The 25,489-nt window shown below is 48.4% G+C and overlaps 1 protein-coding gene across 1 annotated transcript in view; it reads right to left on the bottom strand.

Moving 5' to 3' along the window:
• MYLK (myosin light chain kinase) overlaps window positions 1-25,489 on the bottom strand; it is a 191,528-nt gene that overhangs the window by 103,898 nt on the left and 62,141 nt on the right. Inside the window, exons 4-11 of the mRNA XM_012639620.1 lie at window positions 22,504-22,552; window positions 21,440-21,605; window positions 20,348-20,513; window positions 18,614-18,632; window positions 16,917-17,452; window positions 16,143-16,349; window positions 9,635-9,769; window positions 6,419-6,571 (exon numbers count right to left, since the gene is read on the bottom strand). Of these exons, the coding sequence (XP_012495074.1) occupies window positions 6,419-6,571; window positions 9,635-9,769; window positions 16,143-16,349; window positions 16,917-17,452; window positions 18,614-18,632; window positions 20,348-20,513; window positions 21,440-21,605; window positions 22,504-22,552 (1,431 nt within the window). The remainder of the gene's footprint in view (window positions 1-6,418; window positions 6,572-9,634; window positions 9,770-16,142; window positions 16,350-16,916; window positions 17,453-18,613; window positions 18,633-20,347; window positions 20,514-21,439; window positions 21,606-22,503; window positions 22,553-25,489) is intronic.

Raw genomic sequence — 25,489 nt, forward strand, 5'->3', positions numbered from 1 at the left:
GACTTTTGTCCCAGGGGCTGGCCATGATCTCAGCGTCTCCATCTACACTATAATAATTCTCCTTGTTCTTCCTTTTGCAGCCCTTCCTTTTCTTTCCATGAGTTTAGCAGGAAAAACAACTCAATTCTGAATTTCTCCTTAAAAGTGTTTTTTTCTACCTGCCAACTTTTGCTGGTCAACTTGCTGCTTTCCGAAGCCCCATGTTTATGGATCCAAATTTACATTTAACACACATTTGCCTTTATCTTGGACCTACTGAAGATTTTCTTTAAGCTTTGAGCATGAACTATTTTCCTTAGTTATTACAATGCAAAATACCATTCTAACAGCAAATCTGATTCACCCCAAACCCTGTTACACTGTGGAAATTCAATAAATCACCAAATGCGGGGAGTTCTGGAAGCATAGTCCTCTCCTATTCCTTTATTTGGAGCTCAAAATCCAGCATGGTCCAGGGATCACAAACCAGCCTTCTCCCTTCCCGAAATTCCGGGATCATTAACACTAGAGGACTCGTCAAAGGAGGGTTACTTTCTCCCAGCTGAAGTGCAACCCAGCCCCTGCCCATTTCCAGGGTGTTTATACAAGCTGTAAATCCCCAAGGAGGTATCTGACTTCCGTTTCAACACAAGTCTGTCTCCTAACCAAACAGAACCCACTTGGAGAGTCAGAAAAATGGCTACTTTTGTGGCATAAAAAAGGATTCTTCCCCATAGGCATCCCTCTTTTGGCCGGCCTTCCTCCCACTGATTTCTCCAGCATCTAAGAAGCAAATGGGAAGAGAAGTGTGTGAGGAAAAGAACGAAAGGAACAATGACGTAAGACAACCCAGAAAGGATCTCTGCCCAGTAATGACAGGGTTGCTAGGTGGGAAGCAGGGATCATTGCAACCACAGCCTTCTCGCTGTCTTAGAAGTTATAATCAAACTCTAAACATGAAGGTACGGCATCCAAACCACCCAATGTTCCCTCGCAGCGAGAGCCTGGAAACCACACTCTCCATCACGCTGTCATCACATGGGTCACATTTGGCCACTAGGAACACAATGCTGCGATTCGAGATGGCATTCTTGACCGAGGGCTCCAAGCAAGTAAGTGGTGGACATGATCTTCTACAGGTTGTGGAAGCTATGTAGGTTGTTCTACCGTTATAAATCTCTATAACTGTCCAATTAGTAGAACGAGGCTCAAGTTCTATGGTAGGGGCACAAATGTACACATACACACTCAGAAGTTTTTCTACAACATGAAGAACCCACAAGGTACACAAATCTAATTCCGCATTCAACCTACATGGAACTAAAATATTGGCTATAAATTGATTTAACATTTAGTCAATTGCTTGCCTTCTTAGTTTAAAACTTGTGGACAGATATTTTGGATGGACTAAGGTTCTTAACATATATTAAAAAAAAAAACAAGTTAAAACCAATATTTATTCTCCTTCAACAAATTTCTCTTTAGTCAACATAAGTATTTAAAAAGTTGTCAGTGTTTTTAAACTCATGGAGGGCAGGGTCATACCTTATGCCAACTGGACCGATAGTGCAGCATGCAGAGTCCCTGTGTATAAGTTGGGTGGAGAGGAGGCGGTGGCTCAGAATGCCCCACAGAGCGCCTGGTACCAATCGGAAAGCAAACTGCCTCTGCGGATGCTTTCGCTGCCAAGCAAATGGCTGGCTGCACTGGTGCCCGTGCCTTCTTTAGGCGCTCGGCATCAAAGCAAATACTCTAATAAATATGCTTGTTAAATTTGATTTTTCACTCTGGAGATCAGCTTTTTTCTTTTTAACTTACACATTCTATGTCCTTCGGTGTCTCTAACAGGCCCAGCAGGCCTTCAGTTAAATAAACAAACCGTTAGGCTGAGAAACTGCGTCAAAATGGAGCACAATTAGCAGGCTATACATAAATCTAGTCACTTGAGAGTTTTAGCCTTGACAAAGATACTCCGGAAGGACATAAATTCAAAATGCTCTGGCCCACAGAAGTCCACCCGCCCCCGACTGCCAGTCCAGACACAGTGAACTGTTCGCTCTATCTTAAATCTTCTGGGCTCGGCAGGAATTGGATTAATCATTCTTTAGGCTCCATCCTCAGTCAGGAGGGAAGACTGTCATTGCCTGGTTAACGATTGAGGATTTTTCCCCCTAGCTTGTGAGGAGGACAGAAGGAATGTTTGTTGAGGGACTCCTAAAAGGTAATTTGTGGATTTTGGCACAATCTAATGAGCACTGAGCCCCAGACAAGTGAGGAAGATGAGGGACTGCCTCTCTGCACTGGGTGGGGGTAGGGAGCTCCAGCTACCTCAGGTTGCTCTCTCACTCACTCACTGAACACGTGCTCCCATGGCAGGCCCTGTTCTACACACAGGAGGAAGACATGGTCCCTCCCTGCAGGGAGCTTACAGTCTGGAGGAGAAGACAATTAAGCAATAAGAGTAAAATCAGAGTAAATTTTCACGGAATAAAATGCTTTTTCCTTACCCTGACAGGCCCTGTATGACATACCCTCTCTCTGAACTCATGTTCTGTCACTCTGCCACCTGTTCACTTTGTACCAGCCACAGTGGCTGTCTTGCTGTTCCTAGAATAGGCCAACCTCATTCCCCACCACAGGGCCTTTGCACTTGCTGTGCTGCCTGCCTGGAGACCCTTTCCCCAGTTCATTGAAGTCTCTGAGGCTCTCTTTGTTACAACAGTTAAAGAGTCTGCCCTTCTCTATTCCCATACCTGTTTCTTTTCCTTTCTTTTTTTTTTTGAAGACAGGGTCTTACTCTGTCACCCAGGCTAGAGTACAGTGGTGCAATTATAGCTCACTGTAGCCTTGAACTCCCAGGCTCAAGTGATCCTCCTGCCTCAGCCTCCCAAGTAGCTGGGACTACAGGTACATGCCACCATAACCAGCTAACTAAAAAAAATTTTTTTTTGTAGAGACAGGGTCTTGCTACATTGCCCAGGCTGGTCTCAAACTCTTGTCCTCAAGCAATTCTGCCTCCTCAGCCTCCCAAAGTGTTGGGATTACAGGCATGAGCCACCACACCTGGCCCCTGCTTAATTTCTTAATGGCACTTGTCAGCATTTGAAACTGAACCAGGTAACCAGGTGTTGATTCTTGCCCACATCCCCATCGGAATGGAGACACCATGAAGACGGGACCCTTGTCCATCCTGCTTCTGCAGTTTCCCCAGAACAATGCCTGGCACAAATAAATATAGGTGTTCAGTAAAGACTGATTGATAAATACGTGCAATAGGGGAAGTAATGGGGTGTTAAGAGAACTCATTCTGGGGCAACTAGGGTAGGCTTTCCAGAGGAGATTACGGGCATTAGTCAGGCTTTTGGGAGAAGAGGGACACAGAGGAGGGGAGGTGGAGAAGGCATGTTAGAGTGGCCACAGAAATCGAGTCAGAGTGCTGGGCCAGCGCTCTCGACGACTGCAAAACCTTGGCAAGAGGTGAAGGAGGTGAGAAAGCGTCCCCACATCTGGCCTTCAGCATGGTATCTGCTGAACTCTCAGACTGAGCTTGCCTCTAGCAGAGCTGCCCCAGAAACAGCTCCCCCAGAAAAGACCAGGGAACGGAGATGCGCTGCTGAATGGCGCCATCTCGTGGCCAGAGCCCGTGGAACAGGTGCGCAAGTCTGTGGCTGCAGGTATCTGGCCCAACACCTCCTTTCTGGGATTCTCAGGTTCTCTCTTACCCTTGCCAAACAAACAAAGCTGATCCCTTGGCGAAAGCACTCCTCAGGCCTGGAGTTATAAACCATTTTATCTTGTTTAAAGGCAGGTTCTGCTGGACGATCCTCATAATAACGGCACATCCTTATTGAGCACCTCCCATGTTCTGAGGTGGCATGTATTCACTCACTTAGTCCTCACAGCACTGTGAGGTGACCACAGTACCCCCATTTCACACAAGAGGAAGGTGGCGCCCGGGTTGCAGGGCTCGTGGGTGGCGGAGCAGGACTCACACCCAGGCAGTCGCCCACATCCCCGCTCCGCTCTGCGGTGCACACCGAGGGTAGCAGAAGGGGAGGCCTGCCTGGGCGGCTGAGGGAGGGGCCGGAATGACAGTCAGTGCGGAGGGAACCAGCAGCTCCCAGCTCGGCCGCAATCACCTCCCCACCCCCAGGCTGCCCCCAGAGGACCCAGAGCCAAAGGAGCTGCCAATAAAGTAAGAAAAACTCCACCGCTGAGGATGGTGCAGGAAGCGGGCTTGCGCCTCCTGAGTGCCTGGGGGCACGGTGCCAGGGGTGTCGCCGTGCCAGGCTCGCCCTGCCCCAATCCTGTGCTGAGACAGCCCGAATGCCGGCCCAAGCGCGTGGCTGCGTCTCTCAGCCTCGTTCACCATTTATGGTATCTGAGCCTCTGTCTGGCTTCCCAGGCCAGCAAAGCCCCACGCTGGGAGGGGGTTCTCGCTCCTGCAGGCCGAGGCCTGTTCTTACAGCAGATCCGAACCGCCCCGGCAGAGGTTTTGCCTGGGACCTCTGTGTCCGCTTTAAAACCCACTTGGATGGCCCCACCCCCCACAGGCCAGGGAGTGAGGAGAATGGCGCCAAAGAGTTCTTAGTCCTTCGTCAGGGACCCCCACCTCTGGGGGACTGTTAGCTCAGCTGGGTCACTCTAATCCAATCTAAACACAGGCAGCCGGGACAGGCACTGGATTAGCTGGGCTCTTGGCTGGGGGGATGGAGTCTTAGAAAATGGAAGGCTGGGATATGCAGCCCATTGTGTGCCATTCTCACTCTCTCTGCCCCTCACTAGACTTTGGGGCAGGCCACACTGACCCCTAAGAAGAGCTCCCTGCTGAGAAGGGGAGACCTGTCCCCCGGCCCTAGGAGATGAGGCTCTGAGCAGCTCTGGTTTCCACTGAAGTCTCATTATCACAATTTCTTGACACCCTCCTCTCCCCCAGTGAGCCATGAAGCTAGAACTATGAGGGTAAATGGGGTAAGTGTGTAAACGCTGGCAAATGCCCGGGGGCCAGAGCCGGGCTCTAACCTGAGTGTGGAGGGCTCCCTGGAAGGCAGGGGTAGACCAGTTCACCACGCCACGCCCAGAGAGCGTGCTCACTCCCGCCAGAGGGCTGCATGGGGCCAGCATTGGCCGCACCCTCCATTAGTGCCATCCTCTATCCCTGAGGGACGGACACTGCCCAGCTCACAGTGGCCAGCCCCCCACTTTGGGCTGGGGACAAGCACCCTGAGAAAGGGCAGGATGTAGGAATGAGCATGGACTTGAAAGTCACAGGACTTGGGTTCAAAAGGCCAGCTCTGTTGACCAGCCTGGTGTGCTTATACATGGTACGTTAACTTCTCGAGATTTCTAGACCCTTCTGTGTAAAGTAGGGACAGCACCCCCATCCCGGGCTGTTGAGGTCTCAATGAGGTGAGGGGAGAGTATCTAACACAATAAGCAGCAAATGTTTTTTCCCTGTTCCTTTCAGTGAATCCATCTCCTGCAGCCTCCCAGAAGGTGGCTCCTCATAGTACAGGGAGACTCTCCCGAGAGGCCTGAGGCCTGTGGGACAAAGAAAGAGGAGGTGTGGTCTCCTGCTAGTCTGATGGGGAAAGCAGACACATTGCACCCCGTCCCAGCACCCAGAGGACCCCGTCACACACAGGAGCTGGGGCCGCAGCCCAGGGTAAGGATGGGAATGAGGCTTACCTAAAAACCCTGCACCCAAGAAGCACCTCTCCGGGAACTGTCACCATGCCCGCCGATGCCACAGCCCAGACAGATCTGTCTTGAGTCTGTGGCTCCCCCGAGACTAAGTGCTTGGCTGATCAATGTATGACCATGATAATCAGATTACTGGACACCAGGCTGGTGATGTATAAAAACAAGCCTGGGGTGGTGGGGAGAAGGAGGGGCAGAAGGGAGAGGGGACAACCCATGACCCTCTGGAAGCCTCGATACTCACACTGTTACCCAGTGTCCCACAGAAGGAAAGGGGTCATCCGTGAGGCCCTAACTGCTAAGGGAATATGTGAATACTCCTCCTAAGTCCTCTTGCAGCACATGAGGTTTTCTTGCTACCAGCCCAGGAGGTCCTGGAGCCAGGGGAGCCCTTGCCTCTGTCCCCTGCATCTTCCCATAGCCCTGGGGGAGGGGGGCTTAGGGGGTGGGATCTGACCACTCTTACAGCAGACACTTGTCACTGTGAACTCCTGGGGGCCACCTCCTCCACCTGCCAGCCTTCAGGTGCTTTTTGAGGGCCCTCTCCTCTGTCCCTAAGAGGTTTCAGCAGCCTCCCCTCTGTTACGGCAACTGCCCGCCGGTAACGGTGTGGGGCAGTGTCACGTGCCCTTCGGGTCCCTGGATTTCAGCCAGTAATAGCGTTCCTGCAAAAGCGCCCTTCCTCCAAAGCAGATCCCACAGGAAACGTGCTTCTAGCAAGGTGACCAGAGTCTCCTACCATGGACGGTGACCCGGGCACTGCAGGACACCTGCCCCAGGGCATTCTCAGCCAGACAGGTGTAGGTGCCATCGTCCTCCGGCAGGGCGTCCTGGATGTGGAGCTCCGCCACACCGGCCTCACAGGTGGAGCGAGCGTACTGGATGGGCTGCCCTGCGGAGGAAGCACAGGGAGGCTCAGCCAGGAGCACCCGGCGGTGGCACGGGAGCCCTTCCTCAGCAGGGCTGCTGCTGTCATGACGCCGGCGCTTGTCATGCTGGCTCAGATCCACTGAGGGCTACTGACATGTCGGTCCATCCCCAGCCAGCTGGACAGAGGCCCATGGGCTGGAAAGGAGACGAAGGAAGGCAGTAAGTGTGTGGGGTAGAGGAGCAAGATGGGGCCAGGACAGGGGAGGAGATTCTGGAGGAGTTTAGAACACAGGGGTGAAAGGGACACAGTTTGGGGCATTCTATGTTAAATAGTCTATAAATTCACATTTTCAAATTCATGGAATTCTGAGCCTGGAAAGAACCTTCCAGGGCCATCTGGCCCATAGGCCAGCCTCAGGCAGAACAGACCTTGCCCAGTCTGAATACGAGGCTCCCAGCTCCTTTCAGATGTCTCCAGAAACATTGATTCTAGTTCCCACTGTAGATATTTATCAAAAAGCAATTCTGCATCCACGACCTAATGTTGCAGTTCATTGTATTTCTCCTGTGCAATCAGGTGTATTTTAGGGTTCACAGAAAAGATAAACATGGGGAACTACAAATCACTCTGGCCGCTTCTCCTCAGAGTCCCCTTCATGAGAAGCCCTTTATTCAGGTCCCATAAAGTCCTGCATGGAGACAGGAGGGCATGCTACGAGCTTCAGTGGTTGCCTTAATGCTACATGTTCCTGGGATTTTATCATTCCAGGATGTGACCTTTCATTTCCAGGGGGGAAAATCTCATTACTGCAGATTCTGGCCATAGAGCAGGAATGTGTCCATTCGCCATATAGGAAGCAACTGTCAGTTTCTTCCCTTGCACGGCCTCAGGATCCTGGTTTGCACTTCATAGAATCGAGGGTGGGCAGTGGGGGAAGGAGAAAGTACAGAAAGAAGTCCTCTCTCTGCGATGTAATGTTTTCTTCTGAGCGTAACACTTCATGTCTCCATGACAGCTTGGCAAAGAGACCGCCAAGCATGCCGTCCCGCCGGAGGGAAGAGTCTTCCCAGCCTATTGCACTTCATAAAAGTGGGCTGAGAGCTGGAAATGGCAGGGGCCAGGATCCTGCCACTGAGAGGATTAAACACCGCTCTTTGTTCTTATTTTTTATGACAATGACACCCCCAAAATCTCTCGTCCTTGAGAAAACCATTATACTCCCTGACTGCTGCCAATGCACCGCCGCTGTCCAAATATGTGCTGACAAGCTTTTTGAGAGCTCTCATTTTACTGGAGCATAACTTATTTTGGCCCCACAAACGTGGGATGGGATGGAGGCCCCAGCAAGGGCCGTTGGCTCAGGGCACATCAGAAGTGGGAAACACGGAGCTCTCCCAGCTCCGAGGGAGACTGGGTGGACCAGAGTTAGTGGCCAAGGAAACCCAACTTGAGCACAATCGCCCTCTAGTGGAAGGATGAGGAAACTCCAAGAGTCACCAAGAATGCACAGTCCTGAGAGGCGTAAACTGCAGGTGAGCAAAGTACCACTTGTGGGCAAATCCAACCTGCAACCTATTTCTGTACGGCCTGCGAGCTAAGAATAATTTTGACGTATTTTAAGTGGTTGGGAAAAAAAAGAATATTTCATAACATGTAAAAATAATGTGAAATTCACATTTCAGTGTCCATAAATAAAGTTTTATTGCAAGACAGCCACACTCATTCATTTACGTCTTGTCTATGGCTGTAGTATAAATACTGCATCAGTGGAGCTGAGTAGTCGTTAGAGAGACTGCGCAGCCCAAAAAGCTGAAAATATTTACTACCTGGCCTTTGTAGAAAATGCTTGTTGACAGTTGAGCTGGACAGAAGTGAAACTCTCTCACTCAGATCCACTCTTAGTCCTCATGCCCATATTCTGTTCCAGCCGCACGGGGGCTGCCTTCTCGCAGTCAGTCGCAGGATCCAGCAGGAGTTCTGTCTTCAGATGAGGAATGGAGGGAAGGCGGACCTCCATTCGCACTTAGCCACCCAAGGGGACTCCACATAGGACTACGTGGCACCTCCTCGCACTCATTCCAGATAGGTTCTGGCAAAGCCTGAGCAAGCTACACCAATGAGGGAGGCTCACAGGCGGTCCATCCGTGATGCAGACACCACTGGGGACGAAGGGTGCGAGAGCGATGGGCGCCACTGCCCTCTGCGGTAGCCTGTTCTATCAGACGTGGGAGCTGCTGAGCCCCAAACCTTCTGTTTCAGCCCATCTCCTCATCAATAAAGACAACAGCAGCCAGACAGGTGAAGTGTCCAAGGTCATCTGACCACTCCCGTGCAGAAGGACGAGCGCCTGTGTCTCCCGACTTTCAGCACGAGCTCTTTCCCCCTCCCTGTGGATCCCCAAGGTCGGCCCTGCTCAATTTCACCAACTTAATGGACCTAATGGACTGTTCTCAGTCCGAAAATCAGAGTTGCCCTACACTTGTGAAATTTAAATGCCTTTTTAAAAAGAGAAGAGTGAGGCTGGTCCGAGTGCAGTGGTGTTTACTACGAATTGATCACAACCAGTTATAGATTCCTTTGTTCCTTCTCCTGCTGCTTCACTTGACTAGCCTTTAAAAAAAGTGGGGGAGGGTGTGAAAATATATGGAAATTAATTTTTTCGAAGGACCTTACTTGACTAAGAAAAAAGAGTTGGCATGTCTTGATAGGTCTATAACATTAAAAAGAATTACTAGTCTATGAACCCTAGAACCACCTGCCACTAAATAAAAGGTGAGACCCCTCTAGCAACTTTGGCGTAGTTCATTAGTTCGTTAATTGATTGTTCATTCATTGTCTCAACAAATATTAATTGAGGGCCTATTATAAGTCTCATTACTGTATGAAAAGAAATTAAATTGCTTGTGCACCTGTCAGGGACCTCATGAACCACTTTATATAAATGATCTAATTTAATTTCACTATTGCCACCCTGCAAGGTAGGTGGTGTTATTCCCGTAGTGCAGATGAAGAACTCAAGGCTCAGAAAGGAGGAGGAACTTGCTTAGGGGACTGGAGCAGAGGGCTGGGCCGAGTGTGACTCACCATTGAGCAGCCAAGTGATTCGGGGCACTGGGGTGCCCTGCACGGAGCACTGCAGCACAAAATCCTGGCCCTCGATGACAGTACAGTCCTTCAGGACACTGGAGAATGAGGGGGCCACCTCCATCACGGCCAGCCCTGTGAGGGAAAAGGACAGACAGGCCATCTCAGATCACAGCTTGCCTGCTCTGGTGACTGGCTGCAGTCACGCCCAGCCTCACAGGCAGACACCTTACTGTCCTGGGCACCAGGGCTTCCCAGCAGCCTGGCTTTGCCTTCTCTCTCTTTACACGTAGGAAGCAGGCAGCCTCGTGCCGTGGAGCCCTGGAGCCCAAAGCAGGGTAACTGGCAGGGGCTTTTTCACAGTCACAAAGCACCCTAGGCCCTGGAGTGCTCTGCACCTGGGCCTGCCCTCGCTCCTCCGGGACTCAGGCACCTCCTGGGGCATCCCAAGAGCTCCTTCTTCCTGCCTTGGTGGTCCTGCTCTACTCTCTACTGTCCCTTCTCTTCTTTAACATGAACTCCCATCAGTGATTACAGTCTTGTGAATATCTTTTTACTTGTACAATGCACAGGCCCACAGGTGAGGATGTTTCAATTTTAAATTATTATAATTATTTTTTCTAATTCCAGATCTGAATCAAATGACAAAGGACTCACATGCGTTCCAGTTTTCTAAGTATAGTTTTAGGCCCAACCTAGGTCAAGAGTTCAGACCTGCTGGGGGCCTGGGGATATGCATTAACAACGCGCCCTCATGAATCTAATCCACATTCTAGCTGAGAACCACTGAGCGGAACTTTCCAAAAGCCTCCTACATTAGTGAACTGGGGACCATTTTACAGTTTGGGGACCTTAATTAAGAGCAATAGGGGTAGATAATCTCTTCTACAACAACCAGAACATGCTGCAGAAGTGTCAAAGTGACTATAGATGAGGAAAGGTAACTGGCTCTGGTGATTAGAAGTTATGTCACAAGAGAGCCTATCCAATACAGACATGAGGGGAAAGGCATATTATATTGCAGGCATTCATAGGTAAGAAAACTGATAATATTTGAGGACCTACTACGTGACTTTTCTAGGTGTGATTGTGACAATGCCATGAGGTTGTTATCTTGAGCTAACTTTACAGATGAGGTTAATAATTTCCCAGAGCGGAGCCTAATGGTGAAGCCAGGTCTTCCACCAGCTCTCTCACTCTACAGCCACATTTTCTCCTCTAGGCCCAGGGGAGGGTAGCGGTGGGAGCGGAGCTACAGGACAGAATCACGTGCATTGGGACAGGCCTGGCCCAGAGGGAGGGGTGGACAAACCACCCAGACGGGTGTAGGGAGGCACCATCCCCACCGGTTTCCCGGCCAGCGTCAAATTCCCTCATTAGAGAAATGCCTTTGGGAGTCATTGAGAACAACATGGGCTTTTGTGCCAGCAAACTTGGCTTAGAAGTAAGTTCTCTTTTACAAGACACGTGAACTTGGATGAGTCTACTTAACCTTACTACAACTCAGAATTCTCGTCTGGAAAATGGGTGTAAATATAATTTTCTCATAAGATTGTTGGGATGACTAAATGAAATAATGCAAGTAGAGCATTTAGCACAAAGCCTGGCACATAGAACATTCTCTATGGGTGTTAGCTGTTATTATCAAATGGAAGCTGTGCACAGAGACTATATGTGCAGCAAGTACAGTTTGGGGGTGAAAGAGTGGAGGGATGAACTGGGAGCTTGAGAGACCATCAGGTGGAAGGAAGATTTTCTTTACTTTTTCATGCAGCATAGCTGGTAGGGAGAGAAGAGGCCTCTTGATAAGAGCTTGAAGAAATGGTGGGAGAGCAAATCATTATTAGATCAGATCCTTGTGGAGACGGGAGGGGACAGAAAGAGAAGTCTTGGGAAGGGAGACAGACAGCTCTTCTGCAGTGACCGTATACAAGAGAGAGGAGGGTCTGCAGGAAGAGCTAAAAGAGCATGCGTCAGATAACCTGCTTCTTGGTAAAGTTGTGTGCCAAGGATGAGCGGGGACTTTTGGAGGCTAGAGAAGTTTTAGAACAGCTGGTGTCTTCAAGGAGACAGGGAGTCGAGGAGCACTTCTGGAATGGCAGAGTAAAGACCTCTGAAAAGCTACTCCTCCTCCCCCCAAAAAAATACTGGCAAAAAGAATCAAAATCAACTTTTTCAGAATTCTGGAAAGTAACCAAAGGTTGCAACATTCTCAGGAGCATTCATTTAAAAACAAACAACAACCTCTCCCCACCAGAAAAAAAAAGCCACTCAGCTGAATCTTGGTAACAACAGCCAGCTTTGTGGCATTTATTCCCATCCTCCTTGTCCAGCTCTGGGGTAGCTTTGAGAACCAACAGCAACTATGGCACCTGTGAAGACCAGCTGCCTAGCAGTGGGCAGGGTGGGTTCAGAGCTCCTGAACAACCCCATCCCCAAGAGAACTGGCACTATTTGGCCTGTATGGCAGCTCCTTCCATAGCTCCATTTTCAGGCTTGTCTTTATGTGACTTAACTCAGAGCTTGCTCTATGCGAACAGCCAGGGTGTTTGTAAAACATGGTCAGTGGTAATTGTTCAACATCACAGCTACTCAAGGCAGCAAAATCATTTGGGTCTAACAAGAGCCTGACAAAAAACTTAAAAGGAAAACCTGGGGAATGGGATGTCCAGGGCTTGGAAAAGCTCTGACATATTCCTGGGAACCTAGAGGGCGACATGCACGTGCAGGGCTGTGGACATACTCAGGGAAGACCTGAGAAGGCCCTGCTGTCTCACCTCTGGCTGACCTGGAGGCTCAGCGCAAGCAGGAAGTACAGGCTAAGGCAGAGTTGTAAACTGGCAGTCAGAGCATTGAAAACATGCCCCAACACACACAGCCCCTCAGCAAAGGCTGGGAGACTACTGGTTCAAAGCATTTAAGGAAACCTCTACCCAATCAATTAGCTGATCATTAAGCTAACTAAGCAGGGACTTCAGTGGCTACACATGACAAATTATCCAGACTTCATGGAATGGGGGAAAATTATCGTAAATCATATGTCTAATAAAGGACTTTTATCCACAATATATAAAGAAGTCTTATAGCTCAGCAATTAAAAAAAGCAAATGACCCAATTAAAAATAGGCAAAGTATTTGAATAGGTATTTCTTCAAAGCAGTTATACAAATGGCCAATAAGCATATAAAATGATGCTCAACATCATTAGTCATCAGGGAAATGCAAATCAAAATCAAAATGAGATGCCTGTGGACCACTACAATTAGAAAATAGAAAATAAGCAGTGTTGGTGGGGATGTGGAGAAACTGGGACACCTGCACGTTGCTGGTGGAATGTAAAACGGTGCAGCCACTAGAAGAATTTGTCAGTTCCTCAAAAGGTTAGACACAGAATTACCACGTGACCCAACAATTCCACTCATAGGTGTAAACCCTTAAAATTGAAAACAGGTAGTAAAAAAAAAATACAGAAGTATTCATAGCAATACTCCTCAAGATAGCTATTAATAAAAGCAGAAAACAACCAAATATCTTTCAACTTATGAATGGATAAACAAAATATGCTATATCCACACAATGGAACAGTATTCAGCCATAAAGATGAATGAAGAACTGATACTGGCTACAAAATAGATGAACCTTGACAATATTGTGCTAAGAGAAATAAGCCAGACACAGGAGACCACACATTGTGTGATTCCATTTATCTGAAATGTTCAGAAAAGGAAAATCCATAGAGACAGAAAGAGGATTAGTGATTATCAGGGGTTGGGAGAATGGGGAGTGACTACTAATGGGTAGATTGTTTTGTGGGAGGGGTGATGGAAATGTTATAAAATTTGATAGTGGTGATGGCCACACATCTGTGAATATATTAAAAATCACTGAATTATACATGTCAAAAGGGTAGCTTTTATGTTATGTGGAATTATATCTCAATGAAGCTGTCACACAAAACAAAGTAAGACAAGCAGTTACCCTGAGATGAACTGCCCCAAGATGCAAACGGGCTAAAATTAGTCTTCTACAAGACTTAGGTAAATTCACAGAAAAGGATGTCATAGGAGCAACTAGGCTCTCTGGGTACACCATCAACCTTTGGTGGACCTGATGCCATGTGCGTCCCCTGCCCAGACACAGAGCCCTGGCCTGGATGATGAGGCTCCAGCTCCTGGACCCGTGAACTCTGCCTATGGGCACTCCCACCTCCCAATGGAATGGATAACGTTCCTTGCAAAGGAATTCACGAACATAGTAAAAATCCTAGCTAAGAAGGGTATCAACAGTATACAGTGAATGGTAAGATCCCCTTTCTACTCCTGCCCAAGGATCCCCAATTTCTCCTCTCAGAGGCAACTTGTGTGCCCTTCCAGAAATGTTTTATGCACACACAAGCATCTTTTTGCATGTATATACATAGTTATTTTCTTCTTTTTACAAAAACATATCGCCCCTGTAATAGCACGCAGCCTGTACTTTGTGCTTTTCCATTACTGGAGTATTTTGGACTTGTTTCATGAGAGTCTATAGAATGCTGCATTGCATTTTACTGTAAGGATAAACCACTAAATGATTATTTTTGGAAATATTTACTATGGAAAATTTCAAACATATGAAAAGTAGAGAAAAGAAAGCAGGGTAGTGAATCCCTATGCACCTATCTCTCAACTTTCATTTATACTGATGTCATTGTTTTTTTTATTTCAGCATGTTATAGGGGTACAGATGATTAGGTTACGTATGATGCCCTTACCCTCCCTCCCCCCCAAGTCCAAGCTTCAAGTGTGTCCATTCCCCCGGGGGTGCGCATCATACTCATTGTTTGTGCATATGCCCGTCCCCTCCTTCCCCCCTCCCCTCTCCCCTTGCCCAACATCCAATAGATGTTATTCTTATATGTGCACTTAGATGTTGATCAGCTAATACCAGTTTGATGGTGAGTACATGTGGTGCTTGTTTTTCCATTCTTGGGATACCTCACTTAGTAGAATGCGTTCCAGCTGTATCCGGGAGTATACAAGAGGTGCTATATCACCATTGTTTCTTAAAGCTGAATAGTACTCCATGGTATACCTATACCACAGTTTATTAATCCACTCATGTATTGACGGACACTTGGGTTGTTTCCACATCTTTGCAATTGTGAATTGTGCTGTTATGAACATTCGAGTGCAGGTGTCTTTTTTATAGAGCCACTTTTGCTCTTTTGGGTAGATGCCCAGTAATGGGATTGCTGGGTCAAATGGTAGTTCTACTTGTATCTCTTTAAGGTATCTCCATATTTATTAATACCCCTGCCGATCCCTCCAAACATGAATTATTTCTAAGGCAAATAACAGAAATCACATTTCACTAGTCAATAACTCACTTCATATCTCTAAAATAGATGAACTTAAAAAAAAAACCATAAGACCACCATCGCATGTTAAAATAGCACAAATTCCTTTACATCAACTACCTTGTCAATGTCCAAACTTTCCTGATGTTCTTAAAACAATTTTTCTAAAATTACCTCAGTTGGGATCCACGCAAGGGCTGTATCTTGCAACTATTGATGTTGCTTATGTACCTTTTAGTCTAAGCTTCCTATAGGTTGTTTCTCCCTTCCTTTTTTTGCTTACAATTTATGTTTCGAAAAAAATGGGTGAAGGTTATTTGTCCCATAGAGTTTCCAACAGCCTGCAATTTGCTAAGTCTATCCTTGTGGTATTATTTAATAGGTTTCTCAAGGGTATGACATGGGTCTAGGGTCCATATATGCATTTAGAGGGGGAAATCTTTTAAAGAGAGACAGGCACAAGAATATTTATCACAGTTTTGTTATAATAGTGAAAAATGGAAACAATTTAAATACTGAACAAATAAGAGCACACCTCAATTAGATAACACCTATCCAATGCAATATTTTATGGTCATTAAAAATTATGCTTTCAAAGAATATTAAATAGTAAAGATGTTTATATTACATGAGAAAATTAGGATAGAAAGCAGTATACAAAACAGTACTCTGATTTTATTTTAAAAACATTAAAATATTTATTTCTGAGTCATAAGATTATATAGTTTAAATTCCCCACAATGAACAGGCATTACTTTCATAAACAGATATTACAATAAACATAAAAGATGTGGGATCCCACATCATCTCACGTTACTCTAAACCTGTATGTTTAGTGAACGCTTGGTTCTCCATGGTTACGAAAATGAGTCATGGCTGCTCGAGCAGCTGAGGGATTTAAAAAGGTAGCTCTCGGCTGGGCTGGGAGTGGGGCCTGGGCATGTTTGTTTGGACGTGATTCTGCTGTGAACTCCTGAGTAAGAATCACTGGCCTGGAGCAGTGTATTTGGCCTTGGTGTGTGGGTGGGGATGATATTTCTGCCGGGTCGTATATGGGGGGCTGTAGGGGATGAGCTGTCTGCAGTATATGAAGCACCCATGAATGGTCTTCCCACAGAGAATCCAGGGTGACCTGGAGGAATTTACTCACTTTCCACGGAATTTACTCACTTTCCACGAGGAGGGTCCAGCTACAGGACACCTGGCCTTGGATGTTGGAAGCCGTGCAGCTGTATTTCCCGCTGTCCCTGGCCCGGGCTCTCAGCAGGCACAGGTAGTGGGATCCTGCATCTTCATAAACCTCAACGGTGCCTTTTTGTCTCCTCACCAGGGTGCCTTCCAGGAACCAGGCCACTTCAGGCTTTGGGATCCCTGAAACTGCAGGGCCAGGTGAAGAACGTGAGCCCCTGAGAGCACAGTGTAGTGGTGGGTGGTGGGGGAGGGGAGGGCCTGCACCGGAGCACAGAGCTCAGTCTGGTGTGGGGCTGCCCTCCCTCCTGAGTGCTTCCTCGCCCCTCGCGCTGCACTCCACAGGCCTACACAGCCTTAGGCAGCGTCGGGGTCCCTGGGAAGAGGAACACAGGGTGAGGGGCTAGGTGTCCAGGCTGGGCAAAGCCAGGAAAGGGGAGGAAGGAGAAGAAGACAGCCTGGGGTTTGTTTTTTGATGCTGGTGGTGATGAGGGTTTTGTTCCTTCTAGGGTGGTAAGGTTAGGGCACAGGCCCAATGCTCTATTCCACAGTGAACACTGGGCCACTGCTGGGTGTCTCTCCAGAACAAAGGAAATTTCTAGACTTCGGAGAAGACCCTTATAAGTTGGTTTCCTGGGGACCCTAGTCCAAGGGGACAGGTGGATATAGGGGTGCAACCAGCTATGTGCTGAAGGAAAGGAGTGGCCACCAGGGGGTGACACATTGGGAACCAGTGACTTAATTAACTCTACTCACCCTCACATCTGAACTTGACCGTTTGATCTTCCCTGACTTCCTGGCTTTGAGGCTTGCTCACAAATTTGGGAAATGTTAAATCCCTCTGGCTCTCCATGGGGATTTTCTTGGTAGCAGCCTTGCCCACAACTTCCTGGCTTCCCAGGCCAGACTGCCTAGAGGGGAGGGCGGCTGGATGGGGAGCAGTTGGCCTCTTCCTCTCTTCTCCGGAAGGAGACAGGGCCCCCAAGACTGGCGCCCTCGCTTCCGGCTGCACTCTCGCGGCCTGCAGGGTGATGGTGCTGGAAGTCTTCCGGAGGACGGGAGCCTGCAGGACCCTTCCGGGCGGGTTCCCACACTGCTCCAGGGTGGACTCCCGCAGGGGCTGAGGCTGGCTGTTTGTGGCCTGGGCCGGGGAGCCAGCCCTCTGGGGGCTGGAGCAGTTCTTACTTCCGGCTGCAATCTCCAGGCTGTCTGGTTTCGACGCCTTTGAGATTCCATTGGTCACCTCCCTCTTGATGTCTGAACTGGCGGCCTTTGCTCCTCTCACACACGACCTGTTTGGGGGTGGAGAGGGGAGAAGGAGGAATAGAATGACCATCTGGTTACTCACAGACATTACTCATCACAAGCACAGATTCCAGGGATCACAAAAGCCCAAAAATTAGTAAGAGCAAAATTCTTTCTTTGCTGTTTGCTCAGTTTCCTAAGCCAGAGCGCGGCAGCCGTTGTCGACACTTCCGTGCCCCACGCCCCACCCGGGCCCCCTTTCACCTCCACTTCTCTTCTCCACTGGTGCCCTCCCAGTTCACACCCCCGCTGCTGTCCCCTGCCCACTCCGCCCTCGCTGATCCACTTTCTACGCAGCTACCGCAGTCGATCTTTTAGAAACATAAGTCGAATCGTGTCGTTTCAAGCTCAAGGGCTTTCCAACAACTTTTCCACTATGTAAGAGTAAACTGAGCTTCCCAGGACAGCCTGCTGGATGCCGGCTCCACTGCTCCTGACCTGGAGACACCAGGCTGTGGCCACACAGGTGTCCTTCTGGGTCCCCACACGCCGCCTCTCACCCCGAGGTTTTCCCACGCTCTCCCCTGTGTGGGGAACGCTCTCCCTGAGCCTTTCTTCGCCAGCCAGTATTGCTCTTCACCAGGCTGAGCCCAGATAGCGAGTTTCTAGAAAGGGCTTCCCGGGCCTCTATTCTAAATCAGCATCTTTCTGTTATTCTTCTTCACGGACACATCACAGTTTGTAACCATGTATTCGCGACCCCGTTTAAAGCCCTTGTCTGCGCTGGGCTGTCTGCTCTGCCCGGCAGGCTCCACATCTAGCGCTGGCAGCGAAGGAGGCTCCGGCGGAACCGGGCTGGATGAGCGGCTGGATTTTGGTCTGGAATGCGCGAGGTGGCCTTCTCCGGGCAGAGCGCCCTCCCTAACGACGGCTCACTGGTGAAGGTACTGCACGGATACTGAGAAAGTTGGTGGCACTGAGTTTTTGAGAATCTCAGCGCCAATAGTAAGGTGATATAGAGCCCATATGGCATATTACAATAGGAGGACAAAACAAAACACTCGAAATAAAACAACATCCTCCAAACAGCCAGTTCTCACTCCCTGTACAAGGACTTGAAAACCGAGGGCATTTCTCGGTAACAATCCTTCTTTCCTTACAGGGCATTTCAAGATGGAAAGCATAATAATCGCAAAGCCTGGACATACCTGCTGGCATTGTCCAAACCTGGAAACGGGGGAAGAGTGGAAAGAATGTTAGTGGAATACTTTACGCACCAAGTTTTCACTTCCCAAGCATTTCCCTGTCACTGTGGTCCCGCCTTGCCCACTCCTTCCAGCTTCCCTGGTGCTGAACATCTTCGGTTGGTTTGACAAATTCCTCCCAGCCCCAGAGGACATTCCTCCCAGCCCTGGCGTATGCTGTCAAAGCTGCAAATGCTGCCCTTCCTCTGCTCTTAAATAGTGGCTGGTGCTACCATACCCTGAGGACGTAGACTCTTTTCCTGCTCACTAAACAGAAGGAAACAGAAAACAATCTGGGACAAACAAAAATAAACATCTGCCGAAAAGTTCAAACCCAAACATTGTAACTTGCTGGTAGCCTTAAAAAAAAAAAAAACAAAAAAACCCCCCAAAACCAAAGTGTTCACTTTTGACAAATATGTGCTTTAAAAATGCATAGAGAAAGTGTAATTTTATTCAGGTCTTCAAAGAAAAAAATATACAAGATATTTTTTTCCTGCCACGTTATTTTTCAAAAATTTTCATAAAAAATTCCAAAACATACAACAGAGAGAAGGGTAGAACAAACCCTGGAAGTCGGTGCCAAGATTAAGGAACTATCGACACTTTGCCAGTCTAATTTGTCCGTTTTTGTTTTCTTTTGTTTGAGTATTTTAACACGAATCCCAGGCAACATACTTTGTCATTAAGTCCACCGGAAGGGAACAGTTTTTAACCCAGTGCCAGGGCAGGCACAGGGAGAGCAGGTAAGTAACTGCTCTGGACACCCGACGGAAGCTCCTGACGCAACGGCGGCTGAGCGAGTCCAGTTCTTGGGTCAGGGCGAGCACTTCCAGTGCCCACAGTGTCAAGTGGGACAGAGAGCAGCAGCACGTGCCGTGCACGGGACAGATCAGGACTGTTTCATGACACTTGTTTCAGTTCAGTATGTTTATGCCTGTATACATGTTCTGGGCTGTAACATACTATAAAATGAATTTCTTTCTGTGGATTGTGGAAAACCCACAGACTGGGCCAAAAATAGTAACGAGAGCAAGGAGGAATAGTTTCTGAGAAAGGAAGGAGATGCAGAGACAAAAAGCTCAGGAGAAAAGAAGGGAAAGGAGGAGGAAGGCGTGAAGGCCACTTCCCTTCTGATGCCCCAAGCCTTGACTCCCTCAAGGCTCCTGCCCCTTCCCCATCTGCCCTCTGCGTCCCCAGGCTGGACTTGGAGGGACCAAGGGACTGTAAGGAGGAGACATGTTCAGAAAGATTTCCAAGGAAGGGCTGACAGGGTTGATGGGTCAAGGAGGAAAGGGGGAGGGGTCCAAGGGGACGCTGCCCTGTCCAGTCTGGGTGAGAATGAACATGGGGACCCTGGGAAGACAGCGTCAGGTTGAGGGAACCTGATTTCAAGGACAGAATGGATGATGAGTAAATTGTAGGCAGGTTAAATCTGGGGTGATGGCAAGACATTAGCAACACCCACTCTTCCAGGTGGCAATGAGAGATACAAAAAGGAGTCTGAGGGAGGAGGGGACTGAAGACACAGGGAAAGGTGGCAGCCCAGTGCACAGCATCTTCCCCTGTGGCTGGGCCTGTGCTGCCCCCAGCCCCTTTCTTCTTGTTAAAGACGTGCCCGGGGGACTGCATGGGCGTGTAGCGTGCCACGTATAGACTCAAAGGGCCCTGCTGCACTAGCCCGCCCACAGCTGATACCTGGGATAGAAAGCTCAGCTGACATGGAGGCCTTCCCTGACCCGTTCACCACCAGGCACGTGTACACTCCCACATCATCTTGGTGGACTCCATGGATTTCCAGAACTTGCACCCCATTCTTCTCAGACATAGACACACGGGCACTCGGCTGCAATGGGATGTTTCCCTGTGGATGGCAATAGGGTAGCTTGGTCACAGAGATCTGCTGACCTTTTGGCAATGTCCTCCTGCCTCCTGCCAATCCTGCTGGGACAGACACCAGGGCCTGGGCAGCAGAGCCCTCTGCACCAGGCTCTGTCAACACGAGTGCTCAGAGAGCCGTCTTCAGACCATCCCTGACTTGTGGCCCGTGCACGTGGTGTGGTGTGGTGTTCTGTCCAGCTTAGCGCAGGTGCACGGAAGCTGTTTCAAAGGAGCCGGAGTTTGAGGGAGGAAATCCCCTATTCCTCATTTCAGTTTTTCTCTGCCTCCAGGAGTTCCCTCTCTGAACAACCTACCCTCCCTGGCTCTGACCTCACCTGTGCCCTGTTATTCCTCACTGCCCTGTTTGACATCCACTCCCCACCCCCCGTGTCCCCACCACCACCTCTTCCCCCTCTGTCTTCACTTTGCCCAGCCCTGAATGATTTACAAGGCACTTATACAGGGAGCCTCCCGGCAATAATTTGAGGTAGGTGGTATCATTTCTACCTCCCAGATAAGGAAACCAAGAGCCACTGGTTCCAAGAGATCCAGTGACTTGTCCAGTGCCACATGCTTTATGAATCAGGGAGCTGTGGCTTGAAACTCAGTACCATAAACTCATATTCCTCTCTCTTGAGATTGTCAGGTCTGTCTTGACTAAGAAGTTTTACGCTGTTTTGTGACTGTGAGGATTACAGGAACATTGTGGTCTGAGTAACACAGGGAGAGTGTGTGATAGGGGCAAAAATAAGCATTTTTAACAAACACACAGAGAACCCTCGAGAACCACCTGCAGTTGAAACAGAAGGAACTGACTAGAAAGACAGGCTCTTACTATTCAAAGGGCCTAACCCTGAACCTTCAGGGTCCCCAGGCCTGGGTCAGAGTCAGAAAACACAGAAATCTCACCTTGAGCCAGGTGACCTGTGGCTGGGGCCGGCCAGTGATCTTGCAGGAGAATCGTCCTATCTGTCCTTCTTTGACCACTGCTCGGCCCAACTTGGTAGCGAACTTTGGTGGGCACTCTCCCCAGATGCTAGGGCGGGTCTCCACTGCAGGGGCTGAAAATCTGTCCCTGGAAGAAACCATCAGATAATCCAGCCCCAGACAATGCAGCAATTCTATTTTCTTCCCTCCACCCTACCTGAGTCACTTAAGTTAGGGTCAGAAACGATCGGAGGGTAGCCATTCCAACTCTATGTCTTGAATACTTTCTCATGCCCTCTCTGGAAAAATCTGAGGCACCAAAACGTATTTCCTCTAACCCTTGGGTGTGCAGCCAGACTTCCTTTACAATTCCCTGCAATCGGGTGTACCTGAATGCTGCTTAGCTCTGGCCACCAGCCTGGGTTTGGGCCAGTAGACTGTGAATGGAAGTGCTGAATACTATTTCCTGGGCTGACCCATAAAAACCTCCTGTGAGATTCTCCACACTCTCCCTTGCCTACTCTGCTGGCGAGACACAGAAGGTCGATCAGAGGCTCAAGGCCCCAGGAGATGATGAAGCTCCAAAATGGAAGCAGCTTGGGTTCCTGAAAAATAACATGGAAGGCTCTCCACCTGTTATATCCGAATATCTGAACTGAACTTCCCTTGCGTAAGAAATGAACTTTCCCTGTGTTGAGACACTGCAATTTGGGGCTTGTCCGTTACAGCAGCTTCTGTTGCTAGCCTCTCCCAAGTCCGCTTATTTAAATGTTCTGACAATTGCCGTGATTGTTAGAGTCCCCTGCAGACTCTGGCCACGTCTCCCATGTCCTAGCATTTAGCAGCTGGGCCATAGGGGCTCCCCACAGAGGCTGCCAGGTCAGCAGGTGCTGTGTGAACGACGCACCACATCCCACCAGGCTCCCACCCTTCAGTTGTTATGACCTCAGAGGCCCAAGAAGACTTATGCCCTAGACCTATCATGGTCAAGTCAGCAGGAAAAGCCAATTCAACCCTTACTCTGGCTTGGACATCCCAGAACTTACCCCGAGGTTTTGGAAACAACAGGCTGACCATGCTTCTTCATAAAACTCCCTGCAAGAAAAAGCGTTGAAGATCAGGTCGGAGCCATCAACTTGGAGCAGTGAAAGTCAGGGAGATTCCACAGCAGGGGTGGGAGGCAGAATGACGCTAATGTTAACCCCGACTGAGCATGTGCTGGGCCACTGTGGGCACTATGGCAGATGCTGCATATACATTATTGTGTCCGTTTCTTGCAAGAATTTAACACATTGATTGCCATACTAGAAAATTTTTTTTTTTCCTTGGGGCCATGGTGTTTTATTATGGAAATAGAACAAAAACTTCAAAAATAAAATGATCCTTTCTAATTTAATGAAAAATTTGTTGTTTCTTATTGTTTTCTGTGTGTGAGTTATGTGCAACGTGATAAATAGTTCTTGCAGCTCCCAAGGTGAAGAGATGTGTGAGTTATATATGCTTCATGAGGCCCCAGGCTCAAACTAGCATTGAGTTAAATACAACTCACGTGGTAGTTAATGTGTTAATGAGGCTGGTACTACATTATCCTTCTATGTTTTAAGCAGATGAGGAAAAAAAATGAGAATCAAAACAGTCAAGTCACACAAGGTAACAGAATCGATAACAGTATGGAAATTTACTCAGATTTGCTGGGTTCTCGAACACTCAACCACTCTGCTGAGTTGTTAGGTGTCACGCTGGGTCTTCCATTTGGGGGCTTATCTGTGGTGACCCAGCACCTCTCCAGAAAATGACCCAGTTAAAGGGAGGGAGGGAGACGTCCACATACATCTCCTATCACCTCTATTCTCCACTGACACAATCAACACTCCATTCTTCCATTCAAGGCCCAGCAAACAGCAACAAGCCCAAGTGGAGCAGGACTGATCACTGGAGATGAGCTACGGCAGAGCCAGCACCTCCCCCAGAATCTGCAGTGCTGCCACGCTGGGCATCGCCAGCCCTCGCCAAGGCGCTGCCACACTGGGCACTGCCAGTCTTAGGTGAGGTGATGCCACACTAGGCGCTATCCTACTGGTTGCTGCTGATTCGGGGTGAGCTGCTGCTGTGCTGGGCAGGAAGCAGTTAAACAGCAAACCCAGCAAGGCAGCCGGGGTCAGCTCCCTGTATCCAGCTGCCACAGCTGGGGAGGAACTATTCACAACATGGCCAGGAAGTAACCATGAAGTAGTGGGGGTTTTATTTTGAGGAATGGGGATGTGAAGGAGAGGACATTTTTGAGATGATGATCACCCTGGAAGTTGTTCTCTTTTTGCTACAAGCTGGGAATGTTTATAAAACTGTACCCAAAGCATGCATGGGGAGGGTAAAAGTCATTCACTGATATCAGCAGACAGCTGCTATGGGGAATAGGCAGGGTGTTTACTGGAAAAGGGCAAACTTCCTTAAATTCTAGCACTGATCACATTTATACGCCTGCATAGGAACACAGCCATGGAGGAGGAGGCTCATGGCTGAGTATTTCCCTCACCCATACCTGGCTCCACCAGGACCTTAGTGAAAGGGATTAATAACGAACACCCGAATCACACGTAAGTTGTGGCTCCATACAATTGGCGATTTCCATACGGGCATTTCTATGTAACATTACTTAGCGAGCTGCGTCTAGTTTTTGTTCCATAACACGATTTGGTTCTTGCCATTCCATTCTTGATTCAAGGGTGAAAGAACTTCTAAACTTGGAAAGGAGGGGCTTGTTTTGGAAGGACCCAGCTGACACGTCCAGTCAAGATGCTGGGCCCCGCAGACGCTGCTGGAGGAAGTGCAGACTGTTCAGTCCTTCTGGAAAGTATTTGAGCAAGGGGAAATCACAAGCTTTAAAGATGCTCTGCTCTTGCGCCCGTACCCCCCTTTCTGTGACTCCATTCAAAGGGAACAATGCTAAAACCAGAGAGGAAAATTTACAAAGCTGTTTACTTTGGCTTTCTTTGTATTAAATGATAGTAAAAATTGGAAACAATGTAAATGTCACAGAGTAGGAAGACAATAAGTGGTTAAGTTAAATGCACTTTTAGACATCTTATTCTGCCATGACATTATGTTTAAGAATATATGAAACATGCAGATATATGTTAAAATATTCTCCCATTTGCTCCTCAGCACACTCCAAAGGGGCTGTGGTCCTCTCCACTTCACTGAGCCCCATGCTGCCCACCCCCTGGCCAGACTCAATGGCCGACCCTCTGTCCCCATCTCACTCAGATGCTCGGTAGCATTTGACAGAAAGGCCCACTGCCCTTCAAATCTCTTTCTCTTTTAGACTCTCTGCCTTCAGTTGGTTGCCCATCCTCTCTTGCTCTCTCGACCTTCTCTGTTTGACCTTCGCATGCCGGGTGCCTAGGGCTCAGTCCTGGGCCCCTTCTCAGTTCTGTCTACTTCCCCCAGAAGGTCTCAGACAGTCCTGCAGATTTAAATATCATCTATATGCTGACGACCCCCAAACCATACCCCACCGGAACTTCTTACCCACTCGTCAGAGTTATCCAGAACAATCCCCAGTATATTGTAGGCATTTGAACATTTGTTAAATAAATACATTTTATGAAAAAACAGCAGCATACAAAATTATCTATTCAATGTGATCATAATTAGGTAAAAGTAAAATACCTAAACAGGATCATTATCAGAAGATATCGAAATGTTATTAACGGTGATTGTTTTTTGGGGGTGGGACTCTAATTTTATTCAGCTGTATTTTCTAAAACCTGTACAATGGTAAAGAAAACAACAAAACACGATCTAGTTACAAAAAAAGGGAGAGGGAGGAGAAAGAAAGTAAAATCTGGCATCCAAGCAGAGGGTGAATAGGGCCTCTATGTACACTCCACACAACAGCATTGCCCACGTACCCAACCACTGACACTCCGCCCGAAATTTCTATGTACTATCTCCTGCACACATCCATGCTACTGTATGACTCATTTCATCTTGTAGTAAAGATTTCAGAAAGATTGGACTGATCAACTGATG

This window comes from Propithecus coquereli, unplaced genomic scaffold (genome assembly GCF_000956105.1).
Source record: "Propithecus coquereli isolate 6110/MARCELLA unplaced genomic scaffold, Pcoq_1.0 Scaffold10, whole genome shotgun sequence".
NCBI classification, from domain to species: Eukaryota; Metazoa; Chordata; class Mammalia; order Primates; family Indriidae; genus Propithecus; species Propithecus coquereli.